Source organism: Gadus chalcogrammus, chromosome 19, assembly GCF_026213295.1.
Source record: "Gadus chalcogrammus isolate NIFS_2021 chromosome 19, NIFS_Gcha_1.0, whole genome shotgun sequence".
In the NCBI taxonomy this organism is placed as follows: Eukaryota; Metazoa; Chordata; class Actinopteri; order Gadiformes; family Gadidae; genus Gadus; species Gadus chalcogrammus.
In genome coordinates, this window is record NC_079430.1 from 7,959,336 (window position 1) to 7,975,056 (window position 15,721).

Below are 15,721 nucleotides of genomic sequence, written 5' to 3' on the forward strand. Positions count from 1 at the left end.
CTGTAGTGGGGTCAGGCTGTCACTGGGTTTAAGTCATTAGGATCCCATGGCCCTAGTAGGTGGAGATGAGCTGCTTTGGGTGTCTTGACTTTTCCTGAGTCTGCCTTTTCCCTCTCGTCCGCGCTCCGGTCTCATGCAAAACATCTGTACACCCCTATCGCTGTCTGTCCACCGATGGCTATAATTGATACGTTAAATATCATATTAACTGTTTTTTTACTAGCACAGTACACAAGGTGATGCATTGTTAGTAAATGGGACCCAATGGAAGCATACACACATGCAGAGATTTGGTATACATTAAAGCCTCTTACAAAACTAACATCTTACTCACTAACATTAAAGGTGTTTAAAGTTCTTGAAAAGACCGGGACTGTGTACCCAGATACATATGCATGGGTGGCCTCATATTTTATTTTCGGGATGATTACATTTCATTTACTTCTTGCAGCAGATTACGAGTAAAGATGAAAGTCTGGTAATTTTCTCGGCAAGGGAGTGTGTATATGAAACGTATGACAAGAGGAACCTCATTTCATCAGCTTGGGCTGCTGTCGTTCACACCAAAGACAGGATATCATTATCTTCACACAACCACATGTCGGGTCCATCTCATTCATGTCTTCTTCGAGATTCTGAGGAGATACTTTTACTTGGAAAGCCAATCCCATCAATACAGACGATATTCTCGAGCCTTCTGCTGTCTTTTCAGGGAAGCCATGTGGTTTTATACACATTTACCTCCATGCATGCATTCACCTTTCAGTCCACATAGAATCATCTTGAGATGTACTTCTCCTGTGCGACACACAAACAACGCAGCAAACGATCAAAGCTGACAATCAAAATTGAAGCGACTCCAAAAAGAAATCGACTTTGAGTCCAATCGTTGTTTTGTCGTTTATTCTCCTCTGAGACTCGCCTTGCTGTCCCTGTTCACTGTCCTGTCCATAAAAAACATCCATAAAAACTGCTGCTGTGAGAACAAGCATCTAAAAACAAGACCAGTGGGCTATAGGCGTGCTTTATGGATGAACCCGGGTTCGTGGTGCTTTATAAATACACTCGACCTGCCCCCGCATTCCCCCTCTCCCCGTCCATTGTACCCTTCCTGTTACAAGACGTCTGACCCGCCCGCCAAATAGATTGTGACACAACCGACCCGGGAGAGTCAAGGGCAGCACTCTGGCCCCTATGCACGGGGCCACCGTGCGCCCAGTGTGGTTCCATCTATACTAGGCTATAAAATATCCATAGCGGGCTGCCGGCGGGGGGGTAACACACCTGTCCGTCTCCCCTACGTGTGGGTGCTACACCATCGGGGGAGGGGGTGGGTCCTTTGTTGAACCGACCTTCTGTGCTCCTTCTGCTTGGCATCTCCTTGACTGTCAAAGTTATTTTTGATAATTTGCCTTTATTTTGTGTCTACTTACTTGTATGTATGTATATATTTATAGTGGATGTAATATACTTTCTACATTTATTGATATTGAAATATAAATGTTATTGTATTGATATTTTTTCAAACATATATATTATTACTATTATTATTATTATCATTATTATTATTATTATATATTGTAATTTCCCATGTTAAAGAGGTTTATTGAGTAGTTTTCTGTTTTGTTCTCTTTGGCGACCCCTATGGTGATAGGAGGTAGACACCACCAGCGTTGCTCGATCCCCCAGCCGGGGTAGTCCCACCGGCGGGAGCTACTGGGTGTGAGGCAGCGTACTGGTTTTTTCCCAGTCTCTGCTAGCATTTCGAGTAAACAGTCACTTTCTATGACCGAACAAAGAAAGTATAGATGACCTCAGTAGATACAAGGGAAGTGGGGCTCAATCCCCGTTGTGTTCCCTCATTTGCCGATAGTGACTTAACCGAAACTTATTAGCATTCAAATGTTTGCGATTACGACTTTAAAGCGGTAAACTCAAAGATTTGCATTGTGTCCTCTTTTGGGGACACATATGAGCCGTAGCCATTGCATTATGTCATTCAGCGACAGACGGTGAACAAAGAGACATTTATCCACATTTAAGCACTCTAAAATACAATTGTGTTTTTGCACGAAAAACGCTCTGTCAATAATGTTTCATTTTATCGACGGATGGATGGATGGATTGACGGACAGATGGATGATGACGGCTTCTCTGTCTGTCCCCAGGCGCAGGACCTGTGCGTGATCGAGGAGGTGATTCGCATGATGCTGGAGATCATCAACTCGTGCCTGGCCAACTCTCTGCACCTCAACCCCAACCTGGTGTACGCCCTGCTCTACAAGAGGGAGCTCTTCGAGCAGTTCCGCATGCACCCCTCCTTCCAGGACATCATGCAGAACCTGGACACGGTACGCATGGACACACACGCACACACACGTGCACATACATACACATACACACACACATCAGCATATTGTGCATACACAAATGCACATACATAAACACACACGCACACACATGCACACACGTACGCACACACACACATGCACATACCTACGCACGCACACGCGCACTCACACATGCATATTCATACACATATAAACATGAACATACTTTGTTTGCATACACAAACGCACATGCACACGCATGCACGCACGCACGCACACATGCGTAGAATCACATGCACGCACAGATGTAGCACACGCACACACACACACACGTACACGGGCACAACGCTCTCGCACAAGAACTGATACACACACTCACGCACGGGTGAATTATTGCAAGGCACACAACAGAACAGATGGCACAATTGCTAGAGTAGATTTAGTTAACATAAAATCAACATCAAATCGGAGTGAGAAATCGATGCGTAATCCGTGTTTTCAAAGCACACTCCACCCACTGCTCTGAACGCTCCCAGTACTACCGCTGGCTGTAATTGCCTTATCTGAGGGCAATGTCCAGATGATATCTCAGTAGGACGCATCCAGAAGGAAATGTGTCCCGGCGCCATTAGCACTCCTAAACACATAAACCCCGTCTCTTGGTCTGAGATTGCCTGCCTACGGTTGCCGAGGGAAACCCAGGTCACGCTGTTGCCCGGTTCACAAACCCGACCACGCCCAACGACTTTTAACGATACCCCACAGAGCAGACGCCGGACGCGATAACAACTGAGAATCATGATGATGATGATGATGATGATTATATTCCGATTATTTCTGTTGCCATCGTCGTTGTTGTTGTTCAAACCACCCGGCTGCTTACCATCTCCGACGGCAGTGTGGTGATCCCAGATCAGGTGTGTGCGATGCCCTGAGGACGCTCTGTGATTGCACTAGGCGGTGGCGGTGCAAGGCTCTATTGATTGGAGTAAGGGGGCCGGTCTCCGAGAGGACCCCCGGGTGCGGTGAGAGCTGCCTGTCAATCATAGCTGGATATAGTTTTCTAGAGTGCCTTAGAGACGGGGGGGGGGGGGGGGGGGGGGGGGGGGCACTTGGAGGGCACACGGAGGGCACACTTGGAGGGGCCAGTAGGGAGTATTGGAGTGTCTGTATGTGTTTGGTCGGTGCACTTGTGTGAGCATATGTTCATTAAAACATGCATCAGCATCTGTGACTCTGAGGTTATAATAACTGTGTGCGTGTGTGCTAGCCCTTAGGAAATCTATAGGTCTCTCTGTGTGTTAGTGTGTGTGTGTGCCCGCATATGTGTGTGTCCTTAAAAATCATGCCTTGCCTGTTGCGAGTCTGCAGAGGGTGTGTGTGTGTGTGTGTGTAAGTGCGTGTTCTCACGCACAGGGAAATGTTCACTCATGCACACACGTGCACACAAATGTTCTCACAGACACACGGAGACACACAGACAGAGAAACAAAAACCCCTGCGTGTGTGTGTGTGTGTGTGTGTGTGTGTGTGTGTGTGTGTGTGTGTGTGTGTGTGTGTGTGTGTGTGTGTGTGTGTGTGTGTGTGTGTGTGTGTGTGTGTGTGTGTGTGTGTGTGTGTCTTTTGTACTCCGACGCAACACAAGGCGGTGTGCCCGCGCCTCCACCACCACGCACACACGGCCATCGTCGTCATCTTTATTCATGAAAAAAAAAACACAAGCCCATAGAAGAAGACGAAGAAGAAGAAGAAGGAGAATACTATGATGCCACGCTCGGTTATATGAAGCCTCACCTGCCCCCCCCCCCCCCTAGAGACCGGGCAACACAGGGGCTTTGCTACCCCCCCACCCCCCCCCCCCCTTAAGAGGAGCTGTCGGAGGGTGTGAAGAGCCCTGCGGGGAGGGGATGCATCACAGGACCGGAGACGCGCGCGCGCAGAGAGAGACGGACGGGGCGCATGGATCCATGTATTGTTTTTGATCGCTTTTTTCTTTTTCTGTGTGAGGATCTTGGAGCGGATGTTGTCGGTGTGCCGTGGGTTCATCTCCAGGCCACTCGGCCGAGGCGTCCTGAGATACAAAACGCGTACAAAACAAGAAGCACTCCACACGCGCGTATACGGGACTCACACAATGGGCCCTGTGAATGCATTTTCCCTTTCATCTGGCAGGTGTATATATATGTACCTTTTTTCTTTTTGCTCCAAAGACCTGTTTCCACCGAGCGCGTGCAGAGCCATTGCCCGAGTGGACGCTACCATCCGTCCGTCCGCCCCGCCCCCCCCCCCCCCCCCCCCCCCCCCGCGGAGCCACAGTCGACCACCACAATAGAGCCCTGCGTCCTCGCATGCACACCGCACGTCACCCAACGCACACCACGTAACACACACCACACAACGCACACCGTACAACGCACACCGTACAACGCACACCGTACAACGCAGAGCACACACCACACTACAGACGACACACTACACACTCCGCACTACAAACACCGCACAACACACCCCGCAAAACACACACTGCACAACACACACCGCAAAACGCACAGCACACAACACACACCTCAGACCTCACCCAGCCTGTGTACCGGACCACGGGCCCGTATGAAGTGTGTTCTCCCCGCGTCCTCGTTGTCCCTCCGTTGCACGGAGTGTCGTCATGTATGTGTGTGTGTGTGTGTGTGTGTGTGTGTGTGTCCTGTTTCCTCGGGTTGGGCAGCTTCAATCAGCGGGAGGACTCGCTGATCAATTTGATAGGACCAGGGATTGGAAGTGCTCAGCTTCAGAGAGATTAGCAGCAGCATAAAGACGATACGGGGAAATGAAATCCCTTCGCTGCCGTGGGCGGCGGGCAAAGGGAAGGAGCGACACACGGAACGGAGGAAGAGCAGAGGTCTCAGAACTATGGTGACAAGGAGTTGTGTGATGAGTTTCTAAAGTGGCATGTCTCAAACTGTTCAGCTTGCGGCCGCTATATTGAGACCCCATTGTCCCCATGGAAGCGCTTGGTAGCAGAACACACACACACACACACACACACACACACACACACACACACACACACACACACACACACACACACACACACACACACACACACACCTGTAGTGTTTTATTCTCCTTATTCTCCAATGGCTCATTCTCCACCACCACACGCCAGCCAGCGGTCAATGTAAGCCAAGTGATCCATGTGTAGCACTAGTGAGTTTGCAGTACCAAAAGCACACATTGGGGCTGATCAGGTGTGGGTTACCACGGTAACGCATTTCAAATGTGTACACTGCTCTTTTTTTTTTAAAGCTTTCAAAGAAAGTATTTAATACGTGACCCTAGAACCCGCAGAAACCATTGGCTGGTTAAAACCCGGTGGTTTTAAATGGATGAAAAAGAAAAAAATAATATACTTTTTTGAAATCATGTCATTGTTGTTGTTCTTCTGGCAGGTGATTGGCTTCTTCAGCACGCGTCTGGAGCAGGCAGGAAGTGACCTGTCGGTGGAAAGAGTCCAGGAAGTCATCATGAAAGGAGCCCAGGCGCTGCCCAAAGACCGCCTCAAGGTACCCAACCGTGCACACGGGGATCCGCCTGCACTCACTTCAACACACACACAGGTTCACGTGCACACACCTACTGGGACATGTTCACTCTAATGCACCCACGTGCACATCAATGTGCTCCCACACACACACACACGGAGGAGACCCACAGAGACGGAGACGCGCACACACGTGCGGCTCTCATGATGGAGGGCGTGGCAGGCGGGTTGACGTCGAGGGGGTTGAAGGAGAGGTGAGGCTGACGGGGAGGAGATGAAGAGGGCACGTTAGCCCTCGTCTTCATGCATGAGAACGGTGGTTATTAGCCCCCCCTCTCCTCTCCTCTCCCCCCCTGCACTCCTAATGGATCTGGGAGTAGGAGATGGGGAGGAGGATGAAGAGGAGGAGGAGGAAGAGGAGAGACATTAAGGAGGAGGAGGAAACGGTTAGGAGGAAGAGGATGAGGGGACTGTGAGGAGGAAGAGACGGAGAAGATGGTGAGGAGGAAGAGGAGGAGACTGTTGAGGAAGAGGAGGAGGACACTGTGAGGAGGAAGAGGAGGAGATGACAGAAGACGTGGGGAGGAGGATGAGGAGGAGGAGACGGTGAGGAAGAAGAGGAGGAAGAGATGGTGTGGAGGAGGAGGAGGAGGAGACAGAGAAGAAGAGGAGGAAGAAGAGGGGGAGGAAGAGTAGGAGGAGGAGACGGTGAGGAGGAGGCGGTGACGGTTAGGAGGAAGAGGAGGAGGAGAAGACAATGAGGAGGAGGAGACTGAGGATGAGGAGCCCAGGGAGGAGGAGGAAGAGGAGGAGGAGGAGAAGACAATGAGGAGGAAGAGGTGGAGGAGGAGACTGTGAAGATGAGGAGCCCAGGGAGGAGGATGAGGAGGAGACTGTGAGGAAGAGGAGGAAGTGGAGAAGAAGATGAGGAAGAGGAGGAGGACCCGGTGAGGAGGAAGAGCCAGAAGGCGCGCCAGGGGAGAACGACGGAGGAATAATTGGCGGGAGTGGCGTCAAGACACGGCGACAGATGGAGTACGAGGATGAGGAGTGAGAGCTCCTGTTGGAGACGCGAGACAAGAGCCACGACCCCCATCCCCCCCCCCCCCCTACCCCTCTCCTCTACCCCCTCATTAGCATTAATGCTCATCCTCCAGGTCACGTTGCGTGTCGCCGCGGTAATGGCGTTTCAAGGAGACGAGTCGGCGGGGACAGACGTCTGTCAGACGGGACGGAATGAATAAATCTGCCAGCGCACCTCGTGACCACCCATCCCCTCCCCCCCTCCTCCCCCCCTATCCCGGCTCCGCTGCCATTAATCAATCAGGGGGGGGAGAGAGATATGCATCTGCTGATCTCTCTCTCTCTATCTCTCCCCCCTCCTCCTCCCCCACCAGCTCACGAGCGTTTTTTTAATTGCGCGTTTCATCATGTGTTCGCTCGGCGTTCGAGACGGGCGTCGCGCCCAAGAGACATTTGTCTTGGTGGGACCGACGCGCTGCGGCGAGGGGGGGGGGGGGGGGGGGGGGGGGGGGGGGAGGGAGGAAAGGAGGGAGGGATGGGGTGTGCAAGGCCAATAGCCCCTCGGTCTACGTCTCTCGCTCACTCTCTTTGGCTCTCTGTCTCAGGCGATGTGTCTCTCTCTCTCTCTCTCTCTCTCTCTCTCTCTCTCTCTCTCTCTCCTCTCTCTCTCTCTCTCTCTCTCTCTCTCTCTCTCTCTCTCTCTCTCTCTCTCTCTCTCTCTCTCTCTCTCTCTCTCTCTCTCTCTCTCTCTCTCTCTCTCTCTCTCTCTCTCTCTCTCTCTCTCTCTCTCTCTCTCTCTCTCTCTCTCATACGCATGGAATCTGATATTTTCATTTTCGGTCACATTCATATGCGGTCCTTAATCAGAGAGGATGCATAGCAAGTGTTCAAGTGAGTGTGTGCTCCGGGTAACAAATTGGACGCGTGTTTTGAAGAGACACTTGCCAAAAGATCCCACATTTGTATGATTCGACCATGACACAATAGAAAGACAGCCAAATGGCGTTGAACTGGCCATATATCACGCCAACACTTTGTGCAATATTCTTCGCATGCTTCTTCTTCTGGATTTGAATGGCGTTTGCAAAATAAGGTTGTGGTTCACCACGTACTGGCATGGAGTCAGGATGGGGAAAGAGATATGATGGCTTACTACAGTATAAATTCATAAAGAAGCGTTTGGAACTTGGAAACATTCTGTATGGAATAAAGCTCAAATACAGCTAAAGCTGCCCGTCAAGCCTTTCAACTGAATCGGTTTCAATTTAATCACTGACCTGTGCATATCTTTCCATCTCTTGTCATTTAGTTCAAGTAAAAGTCCCGCTGCCTTTTTCTCCGGGCGAATTTCGGTCCTAGCAAGGGGTCCTGCCTATCATCAATTGTTATTCATTCATTAGTTATTTCGTTTTTTTTATCAATGAACTCCCTCAACCCCCCTCGGTGACTCCATCAGCCCGTCTACTGTAGAGGGTAATGGGGGTCGAGTGGGGTGTCTTTCGACACAATTACTGCCTCTAATACCGGCCCCCCGGGGGGCGACGGGAGTGAGTCGAGAGAGCAGATGATCAGACTCCTTCTGATTAATGTTGAATTTGTAGTTGTGCCGATGCGGCGACTACAAAGTGGGCGGGCCCTGCTTGACCATGGCGTTTAAAGCCATGAGGTGTTTTCGCTGCGGCGTTGGTTGGAAGGCACACCTCTACGCACCCTGCTGGCAGAGCTGTTGCAGAATCACGGGACCAGTAGTGATATGATTGTTTCGAGGCGAGTTGTTGTGAATTCAAGCCCAGAGGGCCGGTGGCAGACGTTTCCTTCTCTTTGGGGACTCCTTTGGCGTTAAAACTGTAATTTCTTGGGGATATAAGCTGTCCACAATGACACCCAGATTGTAGCATTGCGTTAGTTCATTGGGCGATAGAAAGTGACCTAAATTATTATTTATTTACAGGAAAATATTTGATATTTGACTCAAGTCAACTTTACTATGAATAAAAGTGCATGTATATAGAGTACCCTATGATACAACTACTGGTGTGTGTGTGTGTGTGTGTGTGTGTGTGTGTGTGTGTGTGTGTGTGTGTGTGTGTGTGTGTGTGTGTGTGTGTGTGTGTGTGTGTGTGTGTGCGTGTGCGTGCGTGCGTGTTTGTGTGCGGTCAACAGCAGCAGCAGTACATTTCACACCTTTCATAGTGCCGTGTTTGTTTAGAGATAGCATGTTTCACCGTCCTAGGACAAACACACGCCTCTGTGTGTGTCTGCAAACAGCGGTACCCCCCGTCCGAGGGAGGTCTCGGGGCCGGCTGGACACACTCAATCCACTTTGCACCTCCACACACACACGTGGGCTGCCCCAGTTCAGTACAATGACGGGAAAACATCTTCCCTCAGGGAACAGGTGGTCAGTTGCTGGTCCTGTATGATCTGCACATCGTCTTACCTCCTTTTGTCCCTCACTTATTCCGATCGATTCAATTCCACACTCAAGTTCAAACAGGTAGGATTGAGGCCATGTATAAAGAGAGAGAGTGATAGAAATAGACCCTAGACTCTGTGTTGGATCCAGATGCTGGTCCACTTGTATTGATTTTAGATACGGTGCATTGCGGATTACGGGTCACTCCTGAAGTCAAACACCGGCCTCTTCATGTGTCTCAAGTGTTTGTGACTTGAGTTTGATTTTTGCTTCCCCACTCAGTATTCAGAGAGCTGTGCACATCTCATCCACGATGTTCCTGTGGTACCTAGTGGCGATCAACAGCACTTGCAGTTAGCAGTTGAACTTGTTCTCCATTGGTTCCTATACTATACCCCCCTGTACTATGATATACTATACTACCCTGTAGTACTGAGATATAAGATATCATAATAAAAACAACTCCAAATGATTCGTGACTCCACACTGATCAATCTTACCACAGATTCACAAGTGTGCTCTTTGGAGAGAAAGAAAATAAACATCACTCCGGATTCACACGGCAACGCCATTCCATTGACTCATGAAATGCGATCCATTCACTATTATTTTATTTAAAAAAAGTGAACCCACGCACGAGCGATCAAAAGAGCACGTCAAGGCTCTCCCTCGCCCCTGCTGTTCACACCCTCCTCGCCCGACCCGCGTCGTCTGAACTCCCTCCAGCTCGCCGCCGCCGCCGCCGCCGCGCCGCTGAAATGTAATTGCCTGAAAAACGGAGCAGTTTGAATTCCGCCGGGGTGACGGCACCATCTCCCTCCGGGGCCAAGAACAATATTTCAAGTGGCGAGTGTAGTCCAGACGACCGCGCCACACTCTTGAGCACATAAACACAGAGAGGGGAAGGGCCGGGAGGGAGGGGTCGGTCAACACGCTCTGTCCTTTCCCAACGGACGCCAGGGGAGCCTGACTTGGCGAAGAAGAGCGCCGCGGCTCGAGCTCCAGAGGTCATAGTCAGGGATGTTTTCCTGTGTGTGTGTGTGTGTGTGTGTGTGTGTGTGTGTGTGTGTGTGTGTGTGTGTGTGTGTGTGTGTGTGTGTGTGTGTGTGTGTGTGTGTGTGTGTGTGTGTGTGTGTGTGTGTGTGTGTGTGGTGGCGGCATTGGCGTGTCTCGTCCTAATCAGTGTTGTGGTGGATCTGTTGGTCAGGGGGCTGTGTGCAGGGCCGGGCGGCCTGAGAAGGAGCCGCTGGGGAGACACACTTGTTTGTTTGCGGTGTGTGTTGATATCAGGGGTCCTCTCTAGGCGTCACTCTGGTGCTGATAGGGAGACGCACGGGACGGGTTATGATATCAAAGGAATGTACTAATTGTTATGAGGGTGTGTGTGTGTGTGTGTGTGTGTGTATACGTGTGTGTGTCTGTATGCGTGTGTTTGTCTGTGTATTAGTGTGCATGCATGTGTGTGTGTGTGCATGCATGCGTGTGTTTGCGTGTATTCATGCATGCGCCTGTCTGTCTGTGTATGCACGAGTGTGTGTGTGTGTGTGTGTTGGTGCACGACGTGTGTGTGTGTGTGTGTTGGTGCACGTGTGTGTTTGTGTACATGCATACTCGCGTCCATGCATGTGTACACGCCTATGAAGACAATACAAAAAAAAGGGGGGCTTGTGAATTGATGTTGTACACTTGTTGTTGTACCAAAAAGGGTGTGTATGTGTTTCTAATTTTTTGTGTTTGCACCCGACCCACATATTTGCCTGGCCTGTCGTGCCTTGGCCCGGACCGTGCGGTCCAGAGCTCCGAGGAGGAGAACACAGAGTACTGAGCCTTGATAGGAGCTGCAGACACCCAGACGGTCTGCAGGGGTGGGGGCCCGGTCCAGCCAGCCAGCAACCATAAATTAACTGATATGCAACTATGCAAGGAAGGCTGGAGACGTCTGCCAAACAACCGAAAAGAGATGGGGGCGGTGGGAGGAGGAGGAAACAGAGAGAGAGAGGGAGACGGGGAGAGAGAGGATAAGAGATTGTGTATGTCTGTAATTTTTGGCGGAATTTTTGGAATTGTGATCTTGGAATTGTGTGTGTCTGTGTGTATGTAGGGGGGGGGTGACGGAAAGGGTGGCAATACCTTTGTGGAGCCAGTGTGTTCCGATTATCCAAGGAAGTACTGTGCTTGACCTGGGGTAGCAAGCCAGGCAGAACATATCTTGTAGCAGTCTGATACTCAGTCGTGTGAGAGGAGACTTCTATAGCACCGTCTAGCTCCGTCTGACTTTTGTGTTTCTCCGTCTGAAGGAGATTCGATTTGGATGTGTCCAGATTACAAATTACTATTATTATTTTTCCATGGCGGCGTATTATTCAGTTGCCGTGGTTACTTGCTGTGTAGAGAACCCATACGCTATGTGCAGGAAAATACTTTAAAGTGATTTATTACTTCAGGCTCAGCCAATTGCTGCCACTCTGAATATTCTTTGGGGGGAAAAGAATTCTGAAATAATTCTCTCTCTTGCCTCTCTCAGTCTCTCTCTCTCTTGTCTCTCAGTCTCTCACTCTCTTCTCTCTCTACACAGTGTGAAAGATTTCTGTGGTACTGTCCAATTTAGTCTGTTAAATTGTACGGCAATGGCTGCAATTTGCAGGAAAGGGAGCTTGAATGGAAATTAGAATCAGCTGTAAATTTGAATCGAAAGTTATTGAGCTTCAATAACTGTCTGACTCATCGACTGAATCATCATTTAATGTTGTGCCCTTTTAAAAGTCTAGCAAAGCCTCCAAATTGAAAGCAGCCCGCCAGGGAACGAGAGTCCATGCTCCATTATTAACATGATAAGGTAGAGCTTTTCCATAAAGGGGCAGTCAATACAAATGTCATACGAACATCATAAGGCTTTGTGCCGCTCACATGCTAGACTTTGTCAGCGGAATAAACCACACACACACACACACACACACACACACACACACACACACACACACACACACACACACACACACACACACACACACACACACACACACACACACACACACACACACACACACACACACACACAGAGAGAGAGAGAACACACAGAGAATACAAACACACACACACACAATGGCGACATAATGTGACTCATTCATTGTGTCTCGCCCCCGGCCACACAATGGCGGTTATGTGTGTGTGGTCTTGCCTCAGCGGCGTGGCATATGGCCTATGACCCCCGTGGCCCCTGTGTGTCTGCGAGCGATGTGATACCGATAGCACAGGGGCCCGGCCACGGGCTGAATAGGAGCCAGCCGTGGCTCAATGGAGCCGAGTGTGACCGCTACATAAAGGGCCCGGGCCGCCGGGGCCGGGGAGGAAGAATGGGACGGGGGTGCGGGCGGCGCTGGTTGGCTGGATGACGGGATAGGGGTGGTGGTGGAGGGGGGGGGGGGGGGGATTCGTCACAGCTCTCCCTCTCTCTGTAGTCTGTCTTTCAGTGCGTCGCTATTAGCGTGGCACGCGCGTGTACATAATGGCCGGGCCGCATAATGAGACAGTGTTCTATTATTGATGGCCATATTTCGCCTTCCACCTGCTGGTGTCCGCATGGATGGGCGGGGGGGCGGGGAGGGGGGGGGGGGGGGCTGGTGTTGTGGACGAGGCGATGAGTTTGGAGGGGCTTGCTTGAACTTGGTGATGGGTGGGGGGGGTTGAAGCAGGGGTCCCAGGACGCCTGCTCATGGAGGAAGAGAACAGAAGTCTTAGGAGATGAGTGACATTTTCACAAGACACCTGCAACTCTCCAACAGCTTGCCCGCCCGGTCTTCATATGCCCGGGGGTACCTCGTCGTGAGGTGATCGTCTTCCATGGAGGTCTCCTGTTGTCTATGCTTGTGTGTGTTTTAAGGTTTTGTTTTATGTTTGACAGAACATGTAATAAAAAGTGGTGATTGAGTATACAGTATATAGGGGGCTTTAGGTAATGCAGCGTGGGGATTTTTGTTTGGAGTTTCGTTATTTGACCTCTCTGTATGGGTTTTATAGGTTCCATGTTGGGACTCCTTACCCCATGTATGCAGACGGCAACGTGTACTAATAGGATCTATCAGCAATTTGCTGAAAGATCAATTTGCTTTTGGAAGGATAATTGGTGCAATACATCTTTGATACAATGATTTTATTACAAATATTTGGATTGAAGATGTAGAAACATTATGACCTACTTTAAGTAAACAGTCAGAAAAACCTTACTATACTTGTCTTTATCCTATGCTTTAATAGACATCCCTGTTTCTCCTGTGTGTGTGTGTGTGTGTGTGTGTGTGTGTGTGTGTGTGTGTGTGTGTGTGTGTGTGTGTGTGTGTGTGTGTGTGTGTGTGTGTGTGTGTGTGTGTGTGTGTGTGTGTGTGTGTGTGTGTGTGTGTGCGCGCGTCTGCAGAAGTTCCCAGAGCTAAAGTTCAAGTACGTGGAGGAGGACCAGCCCGAGGACTTCTTCATCCCCTACGTGTGGTCGCTGGTCTTCAGCTCGGGGGTGGGGCTGTACTGGAGCCCTCAGGGGGTGGAGCTCTTCAGCATGGACTCTGGCTGAGGCCACACCCCTGGCTGAGGCCACACCCCCCCTCTGAAGTGGACTGACTGTGTGTAGCAGAGAATGGTTGATTTACTGTGTGTGTGTGTGTGTGGTGCGCGTGTGTGCACAGTACTCCTTATATGTGCACGCTGTTTAGTTATTTCGGGAGAAGTGCCTCAACCGTGTACAGAACGCTATTTTTGAGGGAATTCTGCACAGAACTTTGCCCCCCACCAACCCGTCTCTCTCCTCCTTGAATTAAACTTCAACATAGTCCTGTGCTTCTGCTCTTTCTTTGTCATGGCCCCCTTTTCTAATCCCCCCCCCCCCCCCGGCTATACCTACGTCATATAAAGGAGTCCATTACTTGCATGTGCAGAAAATACATCAGAAACACCCTCGGTCCTTTAAAACACCTGCCCAGTTATGATATTTGCTCTTGTCTTTCTCTACTTCTTCATAGCGCAGGACACTGGAGGTCTATATATCTGACTAGGGAAAAGAGGTCAAGGATAGGAACTGTTCCAAAGTGTTACTTTATTTTGTTTCCCTCTGGTGAAATTGTATTTACAACGGCACTGAAGATTTGTTTATACATTTCATAAAAATGAGGTTAGGGTTAGGTTAGATTTGCAAAAACGTTTGTTTTGCTATGCGGCCCTCAGTAATTTTTATGACGTGCGCGGTACATATAGATTATCATTGCATTTATTTTTCATTCTTATTTTTGTCATAATAGACACAGACAGAGCCCCATTGAACTCCGACTATTCACAGTACAGGGTAAATAACTGACACAATAGCATCAATCAAACCATCCTAATTATCGGGGCCTCAAAGAAAAAGGGGGTTGGGCCTGACATTTGATTGGAAGTCCTTGCATAATGTATAATATGTTATAAACAACATATACCTGTATCGATGTTTCAAATGCTCACTGACTTCAGACTCCAAGCATTGTCTTCAGCCCATGAAGCTCACCTTGGCTCCCATTCGATCCGTCTCTTCGTGAACTCGCCCAGCCCCTGAGGGCATGTTTAGCTCTCCTACCATCTCCATGTTTCACCGTCTTACTCAAGTGGGAGCAGTTCCACTGTCGGGGTTCACCCAGTCACCAACCCTGCGATCGAGACCGGTGATCACCCCCATCGCTTAATCTTGTGTTCAAAATAAGACTTTTTTTTAATATTATTTATTTTTTTCCTCTTTTTCCTTCTTTTTATGTTTTTTATTCTATGTCCCGGCCGCGGAGTGACTGGCCTGTTTGTTATTTTGAAAGGTGAGAGACGCTCACATGTCGTGGCATTCGGCTCTTTGATAAAAAGAGGTTCAAAATAAAGACATTCATTAAATTACCTCAAGTGTCGTGCATTTATTTACCTCTCTTCTCATTGAATGTATTAGGACCACGTAATTGAGGATTTAATGTTTTACGCCACATACATTTAAGGATGCTATTAATATGCATGTGTTTTTTGAGACCTTTGTTTTTTATAATAATATCCAAATTTGTATCCCCTCGAGATTCAATTGACTAGTTGAATCCATCTCAGTGTCCATAAAGCCAAATGATTTCATATTCTCCCTTAGATAATAGCAGTGCACTAAAGACTCCATCCCTCCCACCCCTGCCAGTAACACAAGTCTGGACAGCTGGACTCTGCACCGTCTATCGTATTATACCTCCTGGATATTGTAACCTTTTCAGATATTGATTACTGCTTAATGTTTTTTTTCTCTGCTGGCAGGTTAGTGTCCATTATGGGACACAACTATCACTATAACTCCTCCAGCAATTTGATTCATGCAGTCCTTGCTTTGCTTCTATACAGCCAAACAACCCAAAAGACTAAATCACAGTGCATTATTAA

At 49.3% G+C, this 15,721-nt stretch overlaps 1 protein-coding gene across 1 annotated transcript in view; it reads left to right on the forward strand.

Moving 5' to 3' along the window:
* Positions 1-15,349, forward strand: part of dym (dymeclin) — a 48,528-nt gene extending 33,179 nt beyond the window's left edge. The window contains exons 15-17 of the mRNA XM_056578145.1: positions 2,169-2,351; positions 5,777-5,890; positions 13,719-15,349. Of these exons, the coding sequence (XP_056434120.1) occupies positions 2,169-2,351; positions 5,777-5,890; positions 13,719-13,868 (447 nt within the window). The 3' untranslated portion in view covers positions 13,869-15,349. The remainder of the gene's footprint in view (positions 1-2,168; positions 2,352-5,776; positions 5,891-13,718) is intronic.
* The last annotated feature ends 372 nt before the right edge of the window (positions 15,350-15,721 follow it).